The sequence below is a fragment of the Mycena indigotica genome (assembly GCF_014461135.1).
Source record: "Mycena indigotica strain 171206Taipei chromosome Unknown Mind.scaff0011, whole genome shotgun sequence".
NCBI lineage: Eukaryota > Fungi > Basidiomycota > Agaricomycetes > Agaricales > Mycenaceae > Mycena > Mycena indigotica.
The window spans coordinates 3034482-3055783 of record NW_023503010.1 but is presented as its reverse complement, the minus strand read 5'-3'; the positions used below and the strand labels follow the sequence as shown (position 1 = coordinate 3055783).

The 21302-nt window shown below is 50.4% G+C and overlaps 9 protein-coding genes across 9 annotated transcripts; 7 read left to right on the top strand and 2 right to left on the bottom strand.

Annotated features, from left to right (window-relative positions):
* Nucleotides 1–116: 116 nt before the first annotated feature.
* MIND_01203500 (TPT domain-containing protein) lies at nucleotides 117–1439 on the top strand (the record flags this gene model as incomplete). The annotated part of the gene is made up of 7 exons (XM_037368543.1): nucleotides 117–161; nucleotides 214–252; nucleotides 302–312; nucleotides 358–540; nucleotides 587–1046; nucleotides 1094–1236; nucleotides 1286–1439. The coding sequence occupies 7 exons, from the start codon at nucleotides 117–119 to the stop codon at nucleotides 1437–1439; spliced, it is 1035 nt and encodes a 344-aa protein (XP_037215469.1).
* Nucleotides 1440–1561: 122 nt separating this feature from the next.
* Nucleotides 1562–2186, top strand: MIND_01203400 (uncharacterized protein; the record flags this gene model as incomplete). The annotated part of the gene is made up of 3 exons (XM_037368542.1): nucleotides 1562–1627; nucleotides 1655–2053; nucleotides 2097–2186. The coding sequence occupies 3 exons, from the start codon at nucleotides 1562–1564 to the stop codon at nucleotides 2184–2186; spliced, it is 555 nt and encodes a 184-aa protein (XP_037215468.1).
* A 305-nt stretch (nucleotides 2187–2491) lies between these two features.
* Nucleotides 2492–4162, bottom strand: MIND_01203300 (F-box domain-containing protein; the record flags this gene model as incomplete). Its single annotated transcript, XM_037368541.1, has 1 exon — nucleotides 2492–4162. The coding sequence occupies exon 1, from the start codon at nucleotides 3995–3997 to the stop codon at nucleotides 2492–2494; it is 1506 nt and encodes a 501-aa protein (XP_037215467.1). The 5' UTR covers nucleotides 3998–4162.
* Nucleotides 4163–5999: 1837 nt separating this feature from the next.
* MIND_01203200 (uncharacterized protein) lies at nucleotides 6000–7115 on the top strand (the record flags this gene model as incomplete). Its single annotated transcript, XM_037368540.1, has 6 exons — nucleotides 6000–6069; nucleotides 6121–6277; nucleotides 6328–6431; nucleotides 6484–6645; nucleotides 6699–6884; nucleotides 6933–7115. Exons 1-6 carry the CDS (start codon nucleotides 6016–6018, stop codon nucleotides 7113–7115), a joined length of 846 nt encoding a protein of 281 aa, XP_037215466.1. The 5' UTR covers nucleotides 6000–6015.
* A 303-nt stretch (nucleotides 7116–7418) lies between these two features.
* On the bottom strand, nucleotides 7419–8363 carry MIND_01203100 (uncharacterized protein; the record flags this gene model as incomplete). Its single annotated transcript, XM_037368539.1, has 1 exon — nucleotides 7419–8363. The coding sequence occupies one exon, from the start codon at nucleotides 8361–8363 to the stop codon at nucleotides 7419–7421; it is 945 nt and encodes a 314-aa protein (XP_037215465.1).
* A 263-nt stretch (nucleotides 8364–8626) lies between these two features.
* Nucleotides 8627–9524, top strand: MIND_01203000 (uncharacterized protein; the record flags this gene model as incomplete). Its single annotated transcript, XM_037368538.1, has 2 exons — nucleotides 8627–9155; nucleotides 9214–9524. The coding sequence occupies 2 exons, from the start codon at nucleotides 8627–8629 to the stop codon at nucleotides 9522–9524; spliced, it is 840 nt and encodes a 279-aa protein (XP_037215464.1).
* Nucleotides 9525–10076: 552 nt separating this feature from the next.
* Nucleotides 10077–11210, top strand: MIND_01202900 (uncharacterized protein; the record flags this gene model as incomplete). The annotated part of the gene is made up of 4 exons (XM_037368537.1): nucleotides 10077–10163; nucleotides 10216–10282; nucleotides 10339–10467; nucleotides 10525–11210. 4 exons carry the CDS (start codon nucleotides 10077–10079, stop codon nucleotides 11208–11210), a joined length of 969 nt encoding a protein of 322 aa, XP_037215463.1.
* Nucleotides 11211–12811: 1601 nt separating this feature from the next.
* On the top strand, nucleotides 12812–14073 carry MIND_01202800 (uncharacterized protein; the record flags this gene model as incomplete). Its single annotated transcript, XM_037368536.1, has 4 exons — nucleotides 12812–13009; nucleotides 13058–13124; nucleotides 13174–13310; nucleotides 13363–14073. The coding sequence occupies 4 exons, from the start codon at nucleotides 12812–12814 to the stop codon at nucleotides 14071–14073; spliced, it is 1113 nt and encodes a 370-aa protein (XP_037215462.1).
* A 2579-nt stretch (nucleotides 14074–16652) lies between these two features.
* Nucleotides 16653–18201, top strand: MIND_01202700 (uncharacterized protein; the record flags this gene model as incomplete). The annotated part of the gene is made up of 5 exons (XM_037368535.1): nucleotides 16653–16820; nucleotides 16867–16981; nucleotides 17030–17056; nucleotides 17318–17664; nucleotides 17725–18201. The coding sequence occupies 5 exons, from the start codon at nucleotides 16653–16655 to the stop codon at nucleotides 18199–18201; spliced, it is 1134 nt and encodes a 377-aa protein (XP_037215461.1).
* Between the last annotated feature and the right edge of the window lie 3101 nt (nucleotides 18202–21302).

The following is a 21302-nucleotide window of genomic DNA, read 5'->3' as shown; positions in this document are numbered from 1 at the left end:
TGCCTCCGGAAAAGGAAATCATTCCAATTTCCGGTCTTCCTCCACCGTCACGACAAATACTTGTCGTTGGCTTCTCCAAAAAGGCTTGCTCCTAGCTTGCAGCAGATACCACTACAATGCCTCCCGCTCCTCCACCTTCTCCAGCCTCTCGGCTCAAAGTGGTGCGCTTGAAACCGCGTTCACAGCCCCGCTGTTTTCTGAAGCCGTATCTAGGCCGGCGTCGTTCTCTTTTATATCGCGGCTGCGCTTTCTGTGAGTTAAATACCAAGAAATATCGTTGCAGTGAGCTTATATACCATAGATGGTCATGGCGTATGTCGACCAACATTTCACAAGGTCATTCTAACCTTCATTCAGCAATAAGTGGGTCCTCAATACGACGACGACGCCGCTCTTCTTCCTCATGACCCAATGCATCATTGCCGTGCTACTATTCCTTATCTCAGACGCCATGCGGATACTGCCGGACCGTTTGTCGTTCGAAGTGAGGGCTTGCAAGGGTTTGGTGCCGATGGTCAGCTTGAGCGTTCTTGGGCTCAGGTACGTTACCGTTGAGCTTGATGTCTAAATGCTAATACACTCAAAGCTTGAGCAACTATACTCTCAAATACGTTGACGCATCTTTCTATCAAGTGGCTCGTGGCCTCGTTCTCCCATTCACAGTTTGCGTCTCCGGTTGGATGCTTCACACTCGCCCATCCCTGCCTATACTTTTTTCTTGTGCAATCGTCACGGCGGGATTCTTCATTGGAGTGTTCTTAGACGGGACGCCACTGTCGATGGTTGGCGTTGGTTTTGGCGTCGCGAGCTCGACCATCACTGCAACACACTCGGTTATCATCAAGCAGAGCCTCAAGGTGGTGAACGACAGCACCATTTTGCTGTCGTGGTACACCAATCTGTTGAATGTCTTTGTTCTGCTTCCCATCGTCATGTTTGTGGAGGGCGGAGATGTCATGAAGCTTTTATTTGGGATTGAAGAGCTGGCCAAGGCACCAGGAGAATGGTCTGCACTACGCACATTCGTCTATGGCTCTCTCATTACGGTCAGTTTTTTGATATATTAGTTCGGACTAAGGCTAAGTGAACATAGGGCGTTGTGGGATTCCTTATGAGCTTGGCTAGTCTGCTCTCCATCAAAGTAACTTCCCCCATAACGCATATGGTCTCTTCTGCTGTTCGTGGCGTCGCAGCGTCTCTCCTTGGAATGTGGTTGTTCCATGATGTTATGACCTCGTTCGTCCCTTTCTGGCATCCAGCCTCTTTATCGCTCACCCATTTCTAGCGGCCGCGCATCATCGATTGCCATCATCCTCTTCGGTTCTATATATTATACCTGGGTGAAGCACAAGGAAACGGAAGCCGCAAGACCAGCCGAGTATGAACGTGTACGGATGTCTGAGTTGGAGAGTGGTCACCAGAAAGCGCCACCACAGTAATTGGAGGCAAAAATGGACGTTGAACGCAGGCGCCTTGGTAGTTTGTTAATTTATAGTAGACTGTACCTTCGGGAGCTAGACCTAATCATGTGACCGTCTTCACTTGACCACAAACCTCCATCATGGAAACTGCAACTCCGTTAGAGCAATACGCTGCTTTTGACTTTGCCAACGACGACGAATATCAGGTTCGCCCTCTGTGCTCCCTGTTGTAGGGAACCTCGGCTTCTTCGTCATTCACCAGAGCGGCCTGGACAGTCTCATCGCAGGAGGTGTCCTTGCAAACGACCCCCCAGAGGAGATCAGACAGGAAATATTTCGTCGGACGCGCGTATTCTATTTCAATCGGTGCGTTCGGTTTATTTTCCATCGCAGCGTTAACACCGGCTAGAGTGACTGAACAAGAGCTCTCTATCGACGCTGTAAGGGAATACGAGCTTTCCCTCTCTGAAGCACCACCACAAGAGGCGCAAAATACGTCCAGTATACCATCCGCAGACAACGACACCGATTCCGAGCCGGTCGTGCTTTCGTTTACTCAACTCAAGGCTCTCATCGAGGCAGGCAAAGAGGACGAGATACCCAACAACAAGGTCATTCCGGATGGACTGAATGTGCGCGACTCCTGTGTGGTTGGGTTAAACTGACATTGGGCAGGAACAACCACCCAGTATTTCGTCTGCAGCAGCCAAAAAGAAGCCATGGGAGATTTCCGCAGAAAATGTACTTATCGACAAGGGTCAATAGGGCTTGAGATCCCCCTTTCCTCGGCTGAAAGAATAAAATAAAATCCTTAAACCCGAATTCAGAACCCGTCGATCTGCGGTGACCAGCCCCAGGACTTAAGCTATGCTTTCTTCCAGTTTCCATCATCAACATACTGCGAACAGCTTCAAACAAGGCCTTCATATTTTCCTGCCGCCAAACCGCTGTAGTAGCATCGCAATCTCGTTCAAGTCTGACTGAGGTCATCCAAATCGAGAAAATTTAATGTTTTTTTTAGCCAGCCCTCATACGATTATATCCAGAATCCTTGGCCGTAATCAAGCGCTTCACCTATAAAAATACGAGTACTGCACATCTTGGATTTCCGAATATTCCATCCACTCAATTGTTGGGTCTGCCCCTTCCCAATCACCCACAGAAAAATACTCTTTCGATGTCATTTCGACCACAACACGAGTGAGAGGACCTCGTCGAGAGCAAATCATGGTTTGAAATGTCTGGTCCATAAACACGTTTTGGTCAAGCCCGAAGAAGAAGGTGGAAAGTTGAGGGACTAGAGCGGACGACTCGGGGCCATCTATCTTCATAGCCGTGAAAAGGCTGTTGAGGTCGTGGTCGTATGACCTATTGCCCTCTGGATGCTCCGAGAGACGTGTTTGGCCAGTTATAATCAGGACTTTCAACCGGGGCATGTAGCGGAGGAGGTCGACAAACTCTGAGATGATCATGCCTTCCTCCCGACGCTCTTCCTCTGAAAGCGCGAGAATGTCGAGTTGACACTGGGATCGCTTAAAGAACTCGGCGGCCAGGTCAAGATCTCCCGAAGTCAAATGAAGGCGCTGTAGCTCTGGCGTGGTAAAGAACCGCAGGACCACTGTTTCGAGAACGAACAATGTGCGCAACCTAGGCAGGGTTATTGTGTCCGGCTCGGGGTCGAGGAAATCTGGGGGCTGGACATTGAGAAATAATTCGACGAGGTTGTGAGCCAATTCGAGACTGGGAAGATGCTCCTCCAGGAGTCCTTCCATATAGCATTTGGTAACGCGATGCCATGGCATCTCGATATCATTGCGTTCCACCATAAAGTCAAGCTCGGCAAGACGTGGAACATCAGAAAAGAGGTCGACGGGAGAGTTCAGTGGGTGATAGCAACTACAACGCAGATTTTCGACTGTCGAGAGACGGCCCGAAATTGGCCGCAGAAAAGCGAAGAAAGTATCGACGTCGTGAATAGCGTAGAAGGCAAATTCCTTCCATCTGCCGCTATGCTCCATAAGCATGCCCATGAGAGATATCGTGGTGTCGACGGAATCCTTAGACCACGTGAAACTCACAAAGAGAGGAGAACGGCCAGATCGAGCGAGCTGTTCAGCCTGCGCCACAAAAGCGTGCTGTTGCCTGTCCGAGGGTGGCCTGGCCCGAGTTTCATGACCCCCCACGGAAAATCGCGACCACAAAACAGGAAGGGCTAGCGCTATATTCCGCCAATACCGACAGACAAGCCCAAGACGCCAGGGAGGCGGTCCCCTAGGCCGATGACGGCGTTGTGGCTCGCCATCCATTGCAACCCAAAAGAATATTTCGCTGAGGATCTCGGCAGGCAAGGCACGGGCCGGCGCAAGTACGAGCGTTGCTTTGTGTATATTGGCCGAAACGCGCCGATGCTCGCGATGAGTTCGTTCAAGTTCCATTCGAAGCGTTGTGATACGAGAGGCGAGGTGACCTGCATAAGAGTAACTCTCTGCCAGAATTGCTTTCATTTTTACACGTTCGGCTGGAGTTAAGGCAATATTGTTGGCCAGAAAATGATCAAGGTCCACATGATTTGACATTCCAAGTATCAGTTCGAGGCAATGAACTTGAAGAGTGGCGGCGAAGATTTGAGCTACAGGAGCGATAGAAGAAGCGTTGTGTGACTTGTGTTCGAAGCTGAAAGTTCTATCGACTATGAGAGCAATATACTGCGGGAAGGGAACCCGAAACTACCTGGAGGTGAAAGGTCAAAGAACAAGGTACTGTGACGGCGCATCACATGGCTTTAAATGGTGTGACTGGGTGTCCAACAAAGCAGTGAGGTTGGAAATCAGCCTTTTCTTCGGGGAGAAGCTTATAATTGCCCTATAAACATTGCACATCAGCATTACTCGGCAAAATATCTAGAATTCATGCAGCGACGACCACACTGTTCAAGTTTGACCCCGAAGATGAGTGCGAAGCGCCATTGGCAGACCGGCGCTTGCTTTGTGTCCACTATGCATTCCTTGTGCCGCGGCGAGCACGGGATTCTCATGTTCTTGCAGTGACACGGAACGGACACGCTCGAGGTTTTAGACGCTCGTAGTCACACTGGCGTCTACTAGTAGCTCGCTGTGAAGTTACGAGTCGCAACAGTGGAAAATTTCACAATTAAAAATCATTGGGCTTGACTCACACTGAAGCAAGCCAAGAGTAGCCAAGTCTTGAAGTATATGGGAGTTAGAGAGTGGACAGAGAGTTTCCTGAAACTTGAAGTCGATAGAGCTAAAACGAGAACAGACGCCCATCCCGCCGGTGAGAGGCCATATTTGGATTCATCCCATATCAAGAACAATGACCATGACAGTGTCTTGTCGGCGGGCTCGTGTTTCAAGTCGCATCGCTACGGCGTTGGCAGTACAAACATGTCTTCGGAGCCCAGTTGCCGGTCGTGCAGAACGTCGTCAAGAATATGAGCCAGTCCGGTAGAGAGGGAGCATCAGACACTGCAAGATGGATAATTTCTCCTCTAAACATATAAAGGAAGGGGGTGCATACAGGTGTTCGAGCGGTAATCCGCCGAGCAACAGAAGGTATTGCATCTACAATCTTATAAGCAACTTCACTAACAAACTGTAGTTCGTACCTTTGACCACACCAAACAATGTCCCAATATTACACCTATCACAATTACTCGTCTGAGACCGTAGGTGTTTCCCCGTCTGATTACTGAGTTGATTTTCACTCCTTCGTTGTAGTCATTGCGGTCCGGTTACAGTAGATCTTCAAGCCGTTCAAAGACTGGATGCTGGTCAATTATCTGCGGTTTTTTCGCCACTTTGACCTGCACGACTGTCAACAATGCTGCTTACGAAGACGAGTATTGATCTTCCCTCAGCAGGCGAGTCTAGCTGCGCTGGAGTGCTGTCACCCACAAAATATGATCGGCAAGAGCCTATCGTCAGATGCGATAATCACCTTGTACTTGACGAAGAAAACATACTTGAATTTGAGCCAATACAGAGGCGTTCCACTGTTAACACAAGCGTGTTGACATGCAGTACACCAAGGAACAGAGGTAGTATTGAGATAATAATTTTGCTGCCGTGAAAAAATAGACTCCCTCACCAACACATTCTTGAACATTCCGCACGCCATTCTTCATGGTCATTAGCCGTGCCTCGACAATGATAGCCAAGGATGCCGCCTCCGCCCCGCTTCAGCATGATAGAAGTGGAAGACAACAACCGTGGCGAGCTTTCAAGCTTCTGCGATAAGCTGTTGGAAGAGCCCCACAAGACTTGGAAGTCTGTGATACTGTCGGGTTAAGCGTTTCGGTTGAGGATAGAGAATGAACAGAGAACGCTTTCAGAGGCTAGAGCAGCGTCACAGTTCACTGCGGGTGATAACTTGATGAAGTCATACGATGATGAGAGCACCTCTTGAAGGATCGAAAGGGTTGGAAGAGCCGTGTCTTTTTCGCCAGTGGTATTTTGAGCCGGTACTGTGCGATAGTTCAAATCCCAATAGGAGTATCATGAGTGCCAATGGGTCGTCGTTGACAACTGTGACAAATCATATCCCGTGATCGTGACACCGTTTCCGTTTTCGCCGAATGTCCACTTCACCATCCTTGAATCGGCGGCCAACTTTCTGGCAATCCCTCATCGTACGCCAACTATACCTCTGATAGTGCAGCCTTCATTCCTCACACATTTAGGCAGGAGGTCTCTCCGGCACTGCTGTTGACCTGCTTTTCTTCCCGATAGACACACTCAAAACGCGGCTACAAGCGCCACAGGGATTTATTAGAGCTGGTGGGCTCAAGGGAATATATAAAGGTGTTGGGAGTGTCGGCGTAGGGAGTGCACCGGGAGGTACACCAATCCCAAAAAAGCGTGAACAGAGTAGCGCTCATTCTTCGCAGCGGCACTTTTCTTCGCCACATATGACACCCTCAAACAGCGCTCGCCGCTCCCTGAAAGCATGGCCTCGGTGACTCATATGTGCGCGGCATCTGTGGGCGAAGTTGTCAGTTATCACCATTACTTTCCCTTCGTTCTTGCTCACTGTATAGAGTTAGGCTGCGTGTCTAGTCCGTGTTCCAACCGAGGTCATCAAGACACGGGCACAGACCTCCTCTTATGGCCCCGGCCAATCTTCTTTCTCTGCAGCGCAACATATCCTCGCGTCAGACGGCTTCCGCGGGTTCTATCGCGGGTTTGGAATCACTATAATGAGGGAGGTATTCTTCTCATTGTTTTGGTTGTCTTCCTCTGACCCTCCTCCCGATGGCAGATTCCATTTACATCCATACAATTCCCTCTTTACGAACTTTTGAAAGCGAAACTTTCCATCTACACTGGGCGGAAACCACTATACCCACACGAAGCTGCCGTCTGTGGCAGCATCGCAGGCGGCGTGGCGGCAGCGACCACAACTCCGCTCGACGTCTTGAAAACGCGGGTTATGCTTGACATGCGCGTGAGTTGCAAATTTCGTGGACAAATTCGCCCTTCTGACATTTGTTAGGCTCTAGGTGACCGGTCTTCCGCGCTGCCTTCCCTTCTTACTCGGTTTCGCACCATATATAAGACTGAAGGCCCAAGCGCCTTATTCGCAGGTGTCCTGCCGAGAACACTTTGGATCTCAGCTGGTGGTGCGGTGTTTCTGGGCGTATACGAATGGGCGATTGGAGGATTAACGACATTGTAGACGAAGCAAGTTTCTACCAAAGCCATTCAACTGTCCTCGAGACGATTGACCTCATGTGTACCACATACCGCTACTCGCTATCTTCTTGAAGCTTTGAGTTGATGATGGTCTTATTAATATCTTCGTCGTTCTTATTCCTGGCTGGCATTTTTGAATACGAGATTAAGTTGTACAGTGGTTTGTAGTCTAAAGGTAGGTCCTAAACATTTCAGGGCCTTGTGTTGCAGGATCCGGTTACAGTCTCGTCAGAATTCCTTTGCGTGTACAAGTAAATCTGGATGGGTATACCACAACCGACGACAGTTAATCATCCTCACTAATAGTACTCGACCCTCCCCCATTCGCCTCCGCAATGACTTCTGCCGCGACCACCCGATTGGCATCGTCAAAGAATATGGCGCTGATTGCCTCCACCCCAGGCAGAGGAATGTACATAAACAGCTTTTCCGTCACAGGAATCCCGTTTTTCGTCGTCTTCACTCCACCTTCGTGACCAGCCAAAGGCGTGAAAAGCGTAGCGAATGTGCCAACAGTAGTCCGGCCGGTGACATGCCCGTTGTTGTCGAGCGACTCGTCGACAACCGCCCCCGTTTGGGTCAGGATGCGGTTCGTGTGTGTATTGCCGGAATAGTCGTTGATGGAGAACAGAATATTTTGCTCAAGGACAAAGGCATCATCGCGTTTGTGTAAATTCGGGGTCGCGGAGGACGCTGGCGTGGTTGTCGTGGTTGTAGTAGACCCGCTGCTGCCGCTGCCACTCCCCGTGACAGAGCCCACGACTTTGTTTATGTCTTGTCCCAATGTAGCGAGGACCGGATTCAAGTCCAGCGAGTCAAGCACATCTCCAATCATCGCCACAACATTGCTCAGTCGCGCCTCCAACAGCACTTTCGCTTTGACATCGTCAATCTCCAGCCTGACCCGATCGATGCTCACGTCAACACCTGCGTTGAAGTCTAGCAGCGCAAGCACTTGGGCACTGAGGTTGATTTTGGCGGTGATGTTCTGGACATCAATGGTGATGTTGTCGACAGACACAGAGGCGTTTAGAAAGACATCTGGGGGTGGGGTATTTGGGTCAGCGCCGCCCGCTGCACGCGTGTCCAGAGTCTCGTAGATGACAGAGTTGGGGTCGCCTCGTTGTTCGAGACTGTAACCAAAATAGCCGTCGTCCTGGGCAGACGCGAGGGGGAAAGAGAGACCAACGAGCGCAAAGGAGAGGAAACAAGGAGCGACGAGGTGGACCATTTCGTGGCGGTTGGGGAGAAAGACCGTGTGTCGGGGGAAGTTGTTGCCATGAATTGCCCAAGTAACGAGATTTTCTGATCGCCATAGATTCGCGTATTCCGGAATTGTGCATTTCTCGATCAATTGCGTAGTTTATGCGTCGTTTTTCTTCAAGAAGCTCTCCGGAGGCCGGGTGGTCGCCTTGTCGATGAAATGGCATGAGAGAGAGAGAGTCCAGTTGAAGACTGGAAAATCCGACCTCTCTCTCTTCCCCGTTCCCTGTCATGCTTCCCTCAACGCTCCTTTATCCATTTGCGCTCCTTCTTGCTTGCACTGTCGCTTTAGCGCAAGAATCGTCCACTACCACGCCCATCAGCAGCACCACAACTTCAACCACAACTTCGGCCACATCTACCCCAACAACCGACGACACGACTCCAGATGTCCATCTACGCGTCCCTCAGCTGCATGTCGGGCGAATCGAGCTTGATGTAGACAACCTCCAAGCAAATCTCAACCTGAAGGCCAAGGTTGCTTCGTTGGTCCAGGTCAACGCGGGCGTCGCCGTCTCCATCGAAAAAGTCAACATCACTATCTCACAAGTTGACGCCGAGGTTGAGCTGGTTGTCCGCCTAGGACACCTTGTGGATATTGTGAATCGTGTGTTCAAGAGTCTTGACCTCAACCCACTCCTCATCGACGTTATCAACGACGTGACGGATGTGCTTCGAGTGGTGGTTGGCGCGGTGGACGGGCTTATTGGGAGCATAACGCAGAACGGGAACGTGCTGAATTTCCTCATCGACAACCTAGGTAAGGATGGTGCTTGACAGCATCATGATTCTGCAAAAAAACTGAGCGTTTCTTCCAGGCAATATTGTGCAAGAGGTTACCGATGCAGCTGGCGCCGTCACATCCACCATTGTCGGCGACTTCAAACAAAACATGACTGCTACCGGCGCGGTAAAGCAGCTCGCAGACGGGCTCATCGAGAAAACCTTCTCATTCGCCCCGCTGAATGCGCTTGTTGACATTGTGTTCAACGAGGCCGGCCAGGTGGTGCAAGCCACGGTACAGAAGAAGGGCGGGAGTGGAACAACAACGACGACTACCACGACTTCGCCGACGCCAGCCCCGACCAGGGCAAAGAGGCATGGGAGGGCGGTTCACCAAGAGTTGTGAGTCTAGGCGAGCTGTTAGATGGGAACACAGGGAGAAAAGAGGGGTGCTTTTGCGGCAGATTGGATACCCACTTGCAGAATATACTATTCATTGTCATTCATACACGTAAAACCGAGCTGTAGGCTAGGCCATCTCTGTTGTTGTCCGTAGCGAACGTGGCGCGAGGAGTCGATTGATGGAATTTCATGCAAGCCAGAAGCGCCCACCCGCTTCAGCGTAAGTTGGGGTGGTGGCAGAAGTTGAAGAAGAATACTTGTAACTTCCAGTCCTTTGAAGGCCAGAATGGTGACGATCAATTGGCCAAGCACGTGACGTTTCTTTTGCCACTGACTTCCACCTACTTCCACAAACCACTCGATTTCGATCTGACTTTCTGACTTTCCGACTCTATGGAAATGTAAACAATCTCTGCCCACATTGCCTCGCTTCTTGCCATTACACTCGTGTTGGCACAGTTACTCCAAAGACACATCACCGAACCAACATCTTTCTTTCCAAGATACTTACTTCGACAACCCCTACCTCTGCAAGATCTGACTCCCGGCGACGACGATGACGGCCTCCGAGCTGGTAACATCTTTACTCGCCGACTCGCTGGAAACGTTCAAACAACGCGGAGAGCAAGCTCTGAACGAAGCAGTCAGTTTCCAATGATAATAATTGCGCATACTTCTCATTTTCGATTTCATAGCGAACGCGTCTCGAATGGTCTTGGGGCCTCGAATATCGAGGGTTGGATGAACACCTAGAACAATATCGTCAGCCGAAGTCTGTGTTGCTTACATATCCGTAGAGACTTACCGTATTTCTCTAGCAAGCTACATCGAACTTTTGACGGACGAGCGCGTCATTGTCATTCCCCATATCACAGACCTCCGGCGCCTCTCATACCGGAATAATCGAAAACGAATATTAGCTCGCCCAAAGCCTATATCTGAGATACGTCTGTCACTTGTCATCCCTATTTTTCGGCTGAAGCCCCCGTAGACTTATGATGCAGGTTCCCAGACCTTTGCCTACTTCGTGCTTGCTATGGACCCCCATAGCAATGTTCCACCTCGTCGAGTCGATTTGGATACACCTCCTCATATCGTATTGATTCGAGCTGCTGCAAGGCTTATACGCGCTTATGGTGGAAGGCCTAGAGGCAATGATTCAATCGGGCTGGAGTTGATTGAACGGACGCGTTTGGCAACCCACGAGGATCCCTTTTATTTTGGAACTGCCCAACTCGGTATCCTTCGAGACTTATACTCATCGTGGACACGGATGAGCTACGTTTCGCCCTCCTTCAAGTCAGGCCTATCAGACTACCAAACGCTGGTTGACGACGCTCCCATATTACCCTCTCCGAAGCGGCATCAGGCATATCCCATTGAACATCACCCGGAGCCTCAACGACGAGTCACTGCGAGCGAACTCCAGCAGGCCTTCAATCCACCTGTTGAACAACTCGACGACATGGAAGACTCCGGTTCAGATACCGAGGATGAATCTAATCCTGGATGGGCCAATGATCTCCAACAGTGGGCTCAGGTAGTATTGCGAGCGGCAGAGCATGACGAGAAGGTTCTCATCAACCACATTGTACCCGATTTGCGAGAAGGATCGAGGACACTCACGAGCGTTCATTTGCCCACGCCGGACTATCTTATGCGCAATAGGCGTCATTCTGTCGGTCCTTAGTTTTCTTTATATGCTCTGTTCCTTTGCTCCGCGTTTGCTATCGTGTTTTTGTTTCCCAATTGTACTAATTGTACTTAGCAACAACACTGATTCGTGTCAACCAATCTTACTTTTTCTTCTGTAACACGACTTTGGTTGGACAGTGGCAACAACGTCGAACGAAGTTAAACGAGCGTCGTAAACAAGAACGTGCCAATGACTAAGGAAGTAATGTATGCGTTACAATACTGGGACACAACTTTTGCCACTCTTTTGCCACCACAACCGTCAACGACATGAACCCATGTGAGCTAGTCGCGTCTTTGCTCGCTGACTGCCTCGAGACCCACGAAGGCCGGAACTCCTCCGCTTTGGAAGAAGCGGTTGGTCCCCCGTGTCCACTACACATTCACTGACGTCAATTTCAGCAAACTGGTCTTGAATGGTCCTGGGGTCTGGAGTACAAGGGATTGAGCGAACACTTGAAGACGTTTGGTGAGCTTTACTTTACTTCACTCCTTCGGCCTCGAGTTGAATACTGGCTAGCCGCCGCGGAAGATATTGAACTTTTGACCGACGAACGTCTGTTCGTGGCTCCCCATATCACAAACATACATGGTCTCTATTACGAGAAGCGACCTCTATGCAAGTTAGATGCCCCCATTGTAACCACCGTATGTTGCAGTCTTTCTCGACGCCGCCGCTGCGCTGAACGATAACCTGCTGAAAGCTCTAGTCACTAGAGCTTTCAGTGACTACGCCGGTGCCGAAGAATTCAGTTATTTCGTCCTCCCTTTCGACCCATCCAGCCCTTTCCCACCCTGCCGCATAGAACTGAGGACACCTCCTCATATTGTTCTCATTCGTTCTACTGCCAAGCTTATGCGTGCTTGTCAGGGCGGCCTTGTGTTGGATGACCCCATTGGCAACGGGCTGGTTACCAGAATCCGTGAAGCCACAGAACATAATCGTTTCTTTTTTGGGGGTGCACAGCTCCAGTACATGCGCAGCTTATATTCTAGGTATACGCACATCAACTTCATGCACCCATCGTTTCGGCCCAACAAGACAGATGAATGTGTCGTTGAACCAAGTTCTACCTTCCACCTTCCATTTTCCAAACTCTCGCCAGTACTTAGTGGTGACATCAACTTCTTTGGGCCTGAGCCTCGGCGACGGGCTACCGCTAGCGAACTCAATCGGGACTTCAAGTTCAATATGCTTGTCAATATGGAAGCGGAGGATTCTGGTTCTGAAGCTGAAGACGACTCCAATCCGACTTGGGCAATGGATGTAGAGCAGTGGGCTCAGACAACTGAACGGGCGGCTGAACACGATGAAAAGATGTTCATCAACGACATCAACCCTGACTGGCAAGAAGGGGTGAGGACGGTTGCGAGCCTGGACTTGACGAAGCCGGACTACCTTGCACGCCCTAGCACCCGACCTCTTTCCAGTGGTGCCTGATTTATCTCTTCTATCTACTGTCCACTGTGTTGCTTTGCATCTGCTCTCACATTGTTGTGTATTTTTGTATGGATGTCACGAGGGCATGACGTGACAACACGCGCTGCCAGGGTCCTAAAATACTTTGGGTCGTACACTGCACACACTCGACCGGCATGAGAAAACCCCAACGGCAGTCTTCAACCAAGTACATGACTTCTGTGCATCATGAACTGGGGAATCTGGACAGCACATTATGTAATCATATATTTTTACCACCAACAACCATGAACTCTTCGGAGCGAATGGCGTCTTTACTCGCGGACTCCCTCGAGAATTTCTTGAAGCGCAGGGGAAATATTCTAGAAGAAGCGGTGAGCCTCCCATGAGCTCCCCATCATCTCGCCTGAGCTATATCGCAGCGAACACATCTAGAGTGGTCTTGGGGGCTTGACTATCGAGATCTTGAGCAGCACTTGGAACAATTCTGTGCGTCTAAACTATTTTCTCCGTCACGAGCCTCATGGCGACCCTCCAGCAAACGAAACACTGGCAGAGCGGCTCCTGACCGACGAGCGAGTCATCGTGATCCCCCATATTCATGACCTGCACCATCTGTCCTTCCGGGACTTTAAAAGAAAGCGAGCCTTTGTGCGCCTACGACCTATACTAGAGGTACGTGCCTACATCTGCACCTGCCATCTAAGTTGAATCCGGCCCGTCATAGGCCTATTCTGGCGACCAAACTTTCAGCTACTTTGTTTTGCCGTTGGACTCGACCGACTCCATTCTACCCCATCGCCTCGAACTCGCTACTCCTCCTCATATTGTCCTAATTCGAACGGGCGCCAAACTGATGCGTGCCTATGGCGACGAACCGGTGGGTGACGACCTGCTGGGCCAACAGCTTGTCGCAAGAGTCCGGAAAGCATCGGAGACTCGGAAAGACCGTCGATTTGGGTTTGGCCCATTACAACTCAGCATTATTCTGCGCCTGTACTCAACTTGGACATACGTGGACCCTGTCCCGCCGGGGTTCAAAGCGGGGCTTGTCGATTATGCGCAAGTCGACAAGAAGGTCATCCAAACTCCGTATTCCCCTCAATATTCGCCAGCACATGTCGCTAAATACGATCCCGAACCCCAGCGGCGGGTCACTGCCCGTGAACTGAGACAAGATTTCAATGCCAAGAAAGAACCACTGGCAGATGCGGACGATTCTGGTTCAGAAATCGAGGATGACTCGAACCCCGCTTGGGCAAAAGACGTTCAACAGTGGGCTCAAGTAGTCTCGCAAACAGCGGAGCGCGATGAGAGGATACTCATCAACGATATCACGCCCGACAACAGGCTTGAAGGATCAAGGACAATCGCGAGTGTTGATTTGGCAAGGCCAGACTACCGCGTGCGCTTCAGGCGTCGCTCTATGGGCCCTTGACTCATTTATACCTACATGCTGCTCTGCAATTAGTCATTTGCTATCGTATCCTCGTGGATTATACTGGTCATGGCCTCGTGATGTGACTTGGCGCGTTCTATGTTCCTTCCACAGGTAAACCTAATAGCACTCTGAGTCGGAGTTTGGTCCACTTAAATTGGCGTGACGGGGGACAGCATAACTTCACATCACACGACGAACTCTCTAAGTTGGTGGCCTCTCTACTTGTTGACTGCGTAGAGCCTTCTCAGGAGCGAGACACCACTGCACTGATGGTCTGTTCCTTCTCTGATGAATCGTGTCCGAGTCTGACACGGCACTCCCTCCTCTTGTGTCAAGAACCTGTGAATTTAAATGCAGTGCATCTTGAACTGCGGATTTCTCAGTTAACGCAAAATCATCACATTAAGCTGCCGTTGGAAATTTGAGGGAAATCGTAGCATTCCGAGAGCCATCCTTTTCGACCTTCATCGACACATCCGTCGCGCCATCGTTGCCGACAGCCCAAGAAACTGGGGGGAACCCAGTTTCATAACTGATGCTCAAGTCGTCGAAAAGCAAAAGCCCGTTCGGGTAGTCGCTCCCCACAAACACGCCCTCCTCTTGCATCGAAACCACCATGACCGGCCGTGGCGCGTCAAACCCAATCTCCATCTCGAATGAAATGGCGTCCAGAACGTTGGTGAAGCAGGTGCCGAACCAGGTGAGATTGTGGCCAGGAACTTGTGGCCCGTCTGGGTCGCTACCAGTCCACATTTCCAGCCGGTCGCCGGAGTTGACGCGCGGGCTTTTCGATGGGTCTAGGAACTGCAGGTATCCATCAATTTGTGGGAACTCAATGAAGATTCCAACGGTCCAGAAAGGCCCGCCTTGAAGCGTGCTGGCGCCATACTGAACATCCGAGTCAGCTTTCTTGTTAGAATTCGGACCAAAAAACTGGCCTGGAGAGCCGCCTGCATATATGCGACAGTGTTTCCTATCTCGTCTAGTTGCCGAACCCCAGCGCCAAAGTAGATGATCTGGCTATCGAACGTAGTCGGCTCGGGAGGTACGATGATCGTGGCATTGAACTCTTTGAAAGGATCTGACGGACCCAGTACAACAGTAGCCTCAGTCGTGCTCAAAACCTGGCGCGGAGCGATTGCAGACTTGGTTGGATTGGTGAAAACATGGATAACAGTCCCGTTCTGAGCAACAACGTTGAAGTCTCTGCCGGATTGCTCCACGCAGGTTCCAGGCGGGACTCCAAAAGTGGATTTGCCAGAAGGAGTTCGTCCGATAGGCATAAGGGCGAATGAGGTTTGAGCCAAAACAAGGGCAAAGACGATCTGGGAAAGCATTCTGCAAATGCGGTGGACAGTGTACTGTGCTGATTTGGGTGCTTAAGTATTGCCTGCCTGACGTAAGCAATGGCGCTCAGTCGTCGAAGGTCCTTTGGTCCAGTTTACCAGTCTATGATTGAACCGTCTCCGCAGTGTCCGCAGCACTAAAACGGTATCGAGACATGAAAAAACTTTCGAGAACACGGCTTCGAGGACCGTTGTGAGAAGTGACTCCCAGCGATGGGTTCGAGACTGAGAAAGGAGTGCACTTGATTCTAGAGTAGTCAGCAATAGAATGTACTTGATTAATGCCACCCACCCATATCCGAGTCATATGAATGGAGCTGAGGAACTCCCAATCAACCATCCTGGTGTATTTGTTTTGCAGATGGGTATGCTGTTGGCAGTAAGAGCGTTCTGAATCGCAACAGTCTGGAACCGAATGACCACGCCCATCAAGTGGCGACCAACAAGTTATGCGATCGACGTTGTATCTTAATGCGAATGCGAGTTTGATGACTAAGCCACAGTGATCCTGGTCGGTCAACCAAGATAGTTTTGCATCTATGACATTTTCAATTCTTATGGTTCGAGAGCAACCAACATACGTACATTCAGTCCCCCTTTCTCCATCCGCCTCCTACTAGCACTGGCACTAGATTGAGTACTCGAACGAGTTAAAAAAACCCGGGCCGTGGCGAGTAGGCACTAATGCAAAGCACGGGTGCGGGGAAATCATCATCGTCAGTCTCTCTCACATGGAACTGAGGCCATGCCACGTATTCTGAGAGATGACCGCGAGGCACAGGGTCTGAAACCGCACTGTCGACCTTGAGCGACTGTCTTTTCTGATGAGAAGGAATCACACAAACCATTCGCACCTGCTATCGTACTCGTTGTTGTAGTTCATAGAAGGATACATAGACCGGGAAAAGGGATGCGGTTGGAGCCTGAGGCCGACAGTCGATATGGAATGCGAGCTTGGGTGAGCGACACCACGATTTGTTATCGCGAAATGACGCCAGCAAAGCGACACATGAAGAACCAGCCTTGGTGAGGGTGGGCTGGCCCGGCTGCCAATGGGACAGAAGGGAGAAGAGGTCAGGTCTTACCTGCGGTGTATTCAAGGCTTCAGACAATGAACCTTAATGCCTCCCTTCCGATAAGTCTTTATAGAGCAGCACATGAGCCATTGTGGTTGAGTCTTGGGCAAATGGGCGACCGCCGACGAGGTGGAAAGATTTCAAGCGAGATTTGATGCCAAGCTCAACTGACAACTGTGACTTTCGCTCTGACGCCCACTTCGAGCTCAGCATTCTTTCCGCTGGAAACCAACATGACTCGGACCGGGGACTTGACCCTTCGAGAATTAGGAATCGCCGCTTCTTCCATGTAGTTCGAGCAAAGTTCAAGATAATCTTGCAGGTCTGAATCGTAAAACTTGTTAGTACTTACCAACCTACTGTCGCAGTTCATCGCTCCATTATCCTCTTTCCCGCTTCACTGGCAGACTCTCTCTGCTCCGCAATCCAAGCTAAAGAAAACTTTCCCGTCTTTCACATCTCGCAACACTCCCGTGACGGCAGGTATGTTCACCTTCAAAGTGCTTACTTTTGAGTTTCCAATGGCTCCAGGGCTTCCGTCTCTCACACTCAGCAATCGTGGGTGCTCAGTCGCATGCTCATCGAGACACATGCGGCGCAGTCTGCTCACTCCGCAACAATATCTCAGCAGCGAAGAGACTCCCGCTCCAAGAACTCTTCAAGCTTTCTATCAAGTGGTATAACATCTCAGCCTCCACCGCCGGTCACGATTTTTCGAGTACCATAAAAGCGAATCATGGTCAGAGAATGACTTGATGCTTCTCTCTTGTGCGTTTGCGGCGTTCTTTGCCGCTCAGGTAGCCCGAGCTCTTGTCCCAGTGGGCTACACCCCAGCCGGAAAGCCGATATTCCAAGCACCAGCTGGATCGTCAATCCGGCAATCGGGCGAAGACTTGAATGTATTCGCACCAGACGGTACACTCATCCATGTCCTAAAGAGTGGGCGTGATGCGCAAGAAGCAACACACCGCTCACCGGGACCCTACAGCTCCGCCGAAGCCCTCGCCGTTGTCAATGTAACGGACGTTATCCAATCACTCACCGCCACATTCACTGTCCCGCCCGAGCCCAAGACATTCGACAGCCAACTTTTCTTCTTTGGCGCAGGCATTGGGATAGACAGCAGCGTCAGCTCGCTGTCGCCGCTGATGCAAATCGGGCTACAGGTCTGTCTTCTGACTGGGTGTCCTCCAAGTCATGAAGTCAGCAGCTCATCTTCATTCTAGTACGGTGGGACCCCCACCCAGGGGGGCTCGTTCTGGTCGGCGATCATATTACTCGAGGACATCGATGGTACCCTCGTCCAGATAGGCTTCCCGAGCGCCAATCCTATTCTCCAAGGCGGCGACCGTCTGACCGTCTCTATCACGCGGGAGCTCGATCGCGAACCGGCGGAGTGGTTCTGGTATACGGTTGCGTTTGACCACCTAAACCTTCCCTTCCCCCTCACCGCAGAAACCGTCTGGCAGAATAAGCCGCCCAAGGCACTGCTAAAGCTCGAAGAATACGGTGTGGTGCAAGCCAGCGAGTACCCTAGCGGCACGCTCGTCTTCGAAAACGTGAACATCAACACCACCACCGGTGGCTTCCCTTCTCTGTCGTGGCAGACCAGTGCTGAACCTGCCACTAATATTCAAGTAAATGTGGAGAGGGATGGGTCGCAAAACGCCCGCATTGCATTCCAATTCCCAGAGAATGTATAACTGTAGCAAATACTTATTCCGAGACCTTCGAGAATCATGAGCAAAAAAGTCATCCACTGGGTTGCTTCAAGTCGAGCATGATTCAGACTGAGAAGGCTGGGAGAAGACCTTTTATTCATGATCACTGATAAGAGTGGTTCTACAATCCAGCTCGGCAACTAAAGTTCAAGTTGTGTTCTTTTCAATTGCTTCCAGTTCCGGGAAACGAAATTGCAATTTGCGCGTCTTCAGACCCATCCTTTTCCACATTGACGGTGACGTTCATCGCAGGGTTGTTGTTAGCGTGCCATGACACCGGCGGAAAGCCCGCAGTGGTATTCAGTTTCACGTCCTCAAAGACGACTGCGCCGACGGGGTATTCGCTTTCGTCGTCGATAATGAACTCTTCTAGTTTAATCATCGCCTTTGACGGTGGTATCTCCCAGAACAGTGCCGCTGTGAAGGGCTTGGCGAGGTCCAAGTGGCCGAATGTAATACGGTACCAATATCCGTCTCCGCCAGTATGATTCATGTCTCTCGCGATGGAGACGGTCAGTTGGTCTCCTGGGAGGACCATAGCAGTGCCAAAGGGAACGCCGACGGAGAGAAGAGAGCCATCTGGGGCCTGAACTTGGAGCATAGCAGGCGACCAGAACGAGCCGCCCTTGGAGGGAGTCCCACCGTACTGGAGTGTAGATGAGCGGTGGGAGAAAATCTACAACAGGAAGACTGACCTGCAGTCCGCCTTGGAACAGTGCTGGAAGAGAAGGGTTGTTGCTGTCCATTCCAATGCCTGCGCCAAAGAAGAAAAGTTGGCTGTTGAACGTCTTGGGAACGGGGGGTATAGTAAAGGTGGCGGTTAGTGATTGTATGACGGCCGGTCCATCGACAACTGCATATGCCTCCACCGAGCGAAAGTGCGAGTCCGAAAACTGTCGGGAAAGCTTAGCGGCTGGCTCATTCCCGCCCTTGAAAACGTCAATGAGTGACCCGTTTGGCGCGAATATGTGGAGGTTCCGTCCCGAAAGTCGAAGAGACGATCCGGAGGGTGCTCGTAAGATCGTTTTGCCCGCTTGAATGTCACCCAGACTGGCAGGCGATAGGGCGAGAGCCGTGTGTGTGGCGAGGAGGGCCAAAATAGCACAAGAAAGATTCAACGGCGTCATGTCAGACCCTCAGAGCTGGAAGCAGCTTTATAGACTGGCATTCGGACTGAGATGGCCGCTGTGGAGGAGCTTAAAGGTTCAAGTTATTTGGCGTGTGGTCGAATTCAAAGAGGATCGACGGCCGTAAGATCCATAGAGTTTCGCTGCGCAGTATTAATTTCGCCAGAACAAGTGTCAAATCCGTCGAAACGGGAGTTCAGTACAACACTATAAATAGCCAGTCGATGTCAAAATCTGGTGAAAAGAGGTTACAGCGCGTAGGAACAAGGGCAATGTTGGTCGAAATGCTAGATTGCCAATGGCAAAAATGCCAAGGACCGTTTCACACAAAATTTGACAAACCAGTTGAACCACCGTCGTCAATCGCGAAGGACGGTGTCACAACTTGAAGGGCGTGTGGCCAGCATACTACATCGAAGTCGCACTGGTGTAAGGGAAGAACTCCGTCAGTCCCAAGCAGGTTAACGCCGTGACATGATCATGATGATGGCACATGCTCAAACTGTTAGCATCAATCACAGCCGTGATTCAAAAAAATGTTTAGTGGGAAATGTTTGGAGAATATATAAAGTTTTGGAATTGATTTTTTAATAACTTTGAGTTTTTCCTGCCCCAAAAATGCTGGGGTGAAAGGATTTTGAGGACCAAAATATTTAATGTTTTACAATGAGTTTTTGAGCCAAGAAAAACTTCATATATTAGAGCTTATTAGCAGCCTCAGATTGTAACAAAAAATAGTGTGTAGATCTAAAGGAAATCCAAGTGTTTCATTGCTCCACTAGGAAAATTTGGAAAGAAAATGTGCCACAGGGTGGCCGTAGAGCGGTAATGTGATGTTGACAGCCTGAGAGGCCAATGCTCTCCTGTTAATTCCCTCATGCCTCCCGTCTGACGGAGTCTGCTATGTCACATGCCTCTGGGCAACACATGCTGCTGGGGAGAGACAAAAGCTGTCAAGTGATTCAGCAGCATCACCGGCATCAGCGCCGGTCGCCCCATATTCGGATGACAGGAGCGGGCCGAGCGGCTGATAGCAAAACTCTCAAGAAAATCCGCTCTATCCCTCAAATTTTTGGAAGGAAGATAGAAGGGAAATAGAAAGAAAAAAAAATGTGTTTTTTCCAGCAGCTAATAAGGTCTATTCCCAGTAATGTTTCCCACCTAAACACTTTTAAATCACATCTGTGAATACCAAAATCAACAACACAACAGATGTGTTTGTACTTACTAGGGCATATTGGTTATATATTTCCATTTCATCTCCAATATTTTAAGTTTTTATTAGCTTTTTTTGGTTCTCTGAATCACAGTTTAGTCTAAACTATTCACACTACAGTCAAACCCCTCTTAAGTCATACCTCTCAAAAGGCATAACCCCTTTAATATCATCATTTTTAGCTTTCACTAGCTCTGTTTGCAGGGAAAAGTCATAGGTCCATGAAAAGGCATAACTCATATGTACCCAAATCAGGCAGAATAAGTTCTGATTCTATCCAAAAGAGGGCATTTCTGATGGTTTTGATAACATCAAGACTTATAAATATGTTGATTTTATCCCAAAATTGTCAGGGGAACTGTCAGGGGAACCCCCGCTTCTCGGCCTCCTTCGGACCCTCCGAACGCATCCGAGGCGCATCCGACCGGCGCCCCCTCGGACGCTCCGACCCACCCCGACCATCGTCCACGGCCTCCTTCGCCCGCACAATCACTGATCCGTCAAGACCCTCCCAACAATCACCTTGGGACAGAGCCTGCGACGCCGCTCAGGCCTTCTGCGCTCTACGTCGGCAGTTACGGACGACCAGTATATAGTTGGCGCCCTAGCAGGCGGACCCTTAGAGTTTCTTCTCTTTGGATCCTCCCCTGCTAGGTCGGTCCCTCCGTGTATTTCCTGTAGTCTTATTCACGCTTTGGATCCTCCCCTGCTAGGCTTTCGTCGGAGTCTCCAGGGTTGCC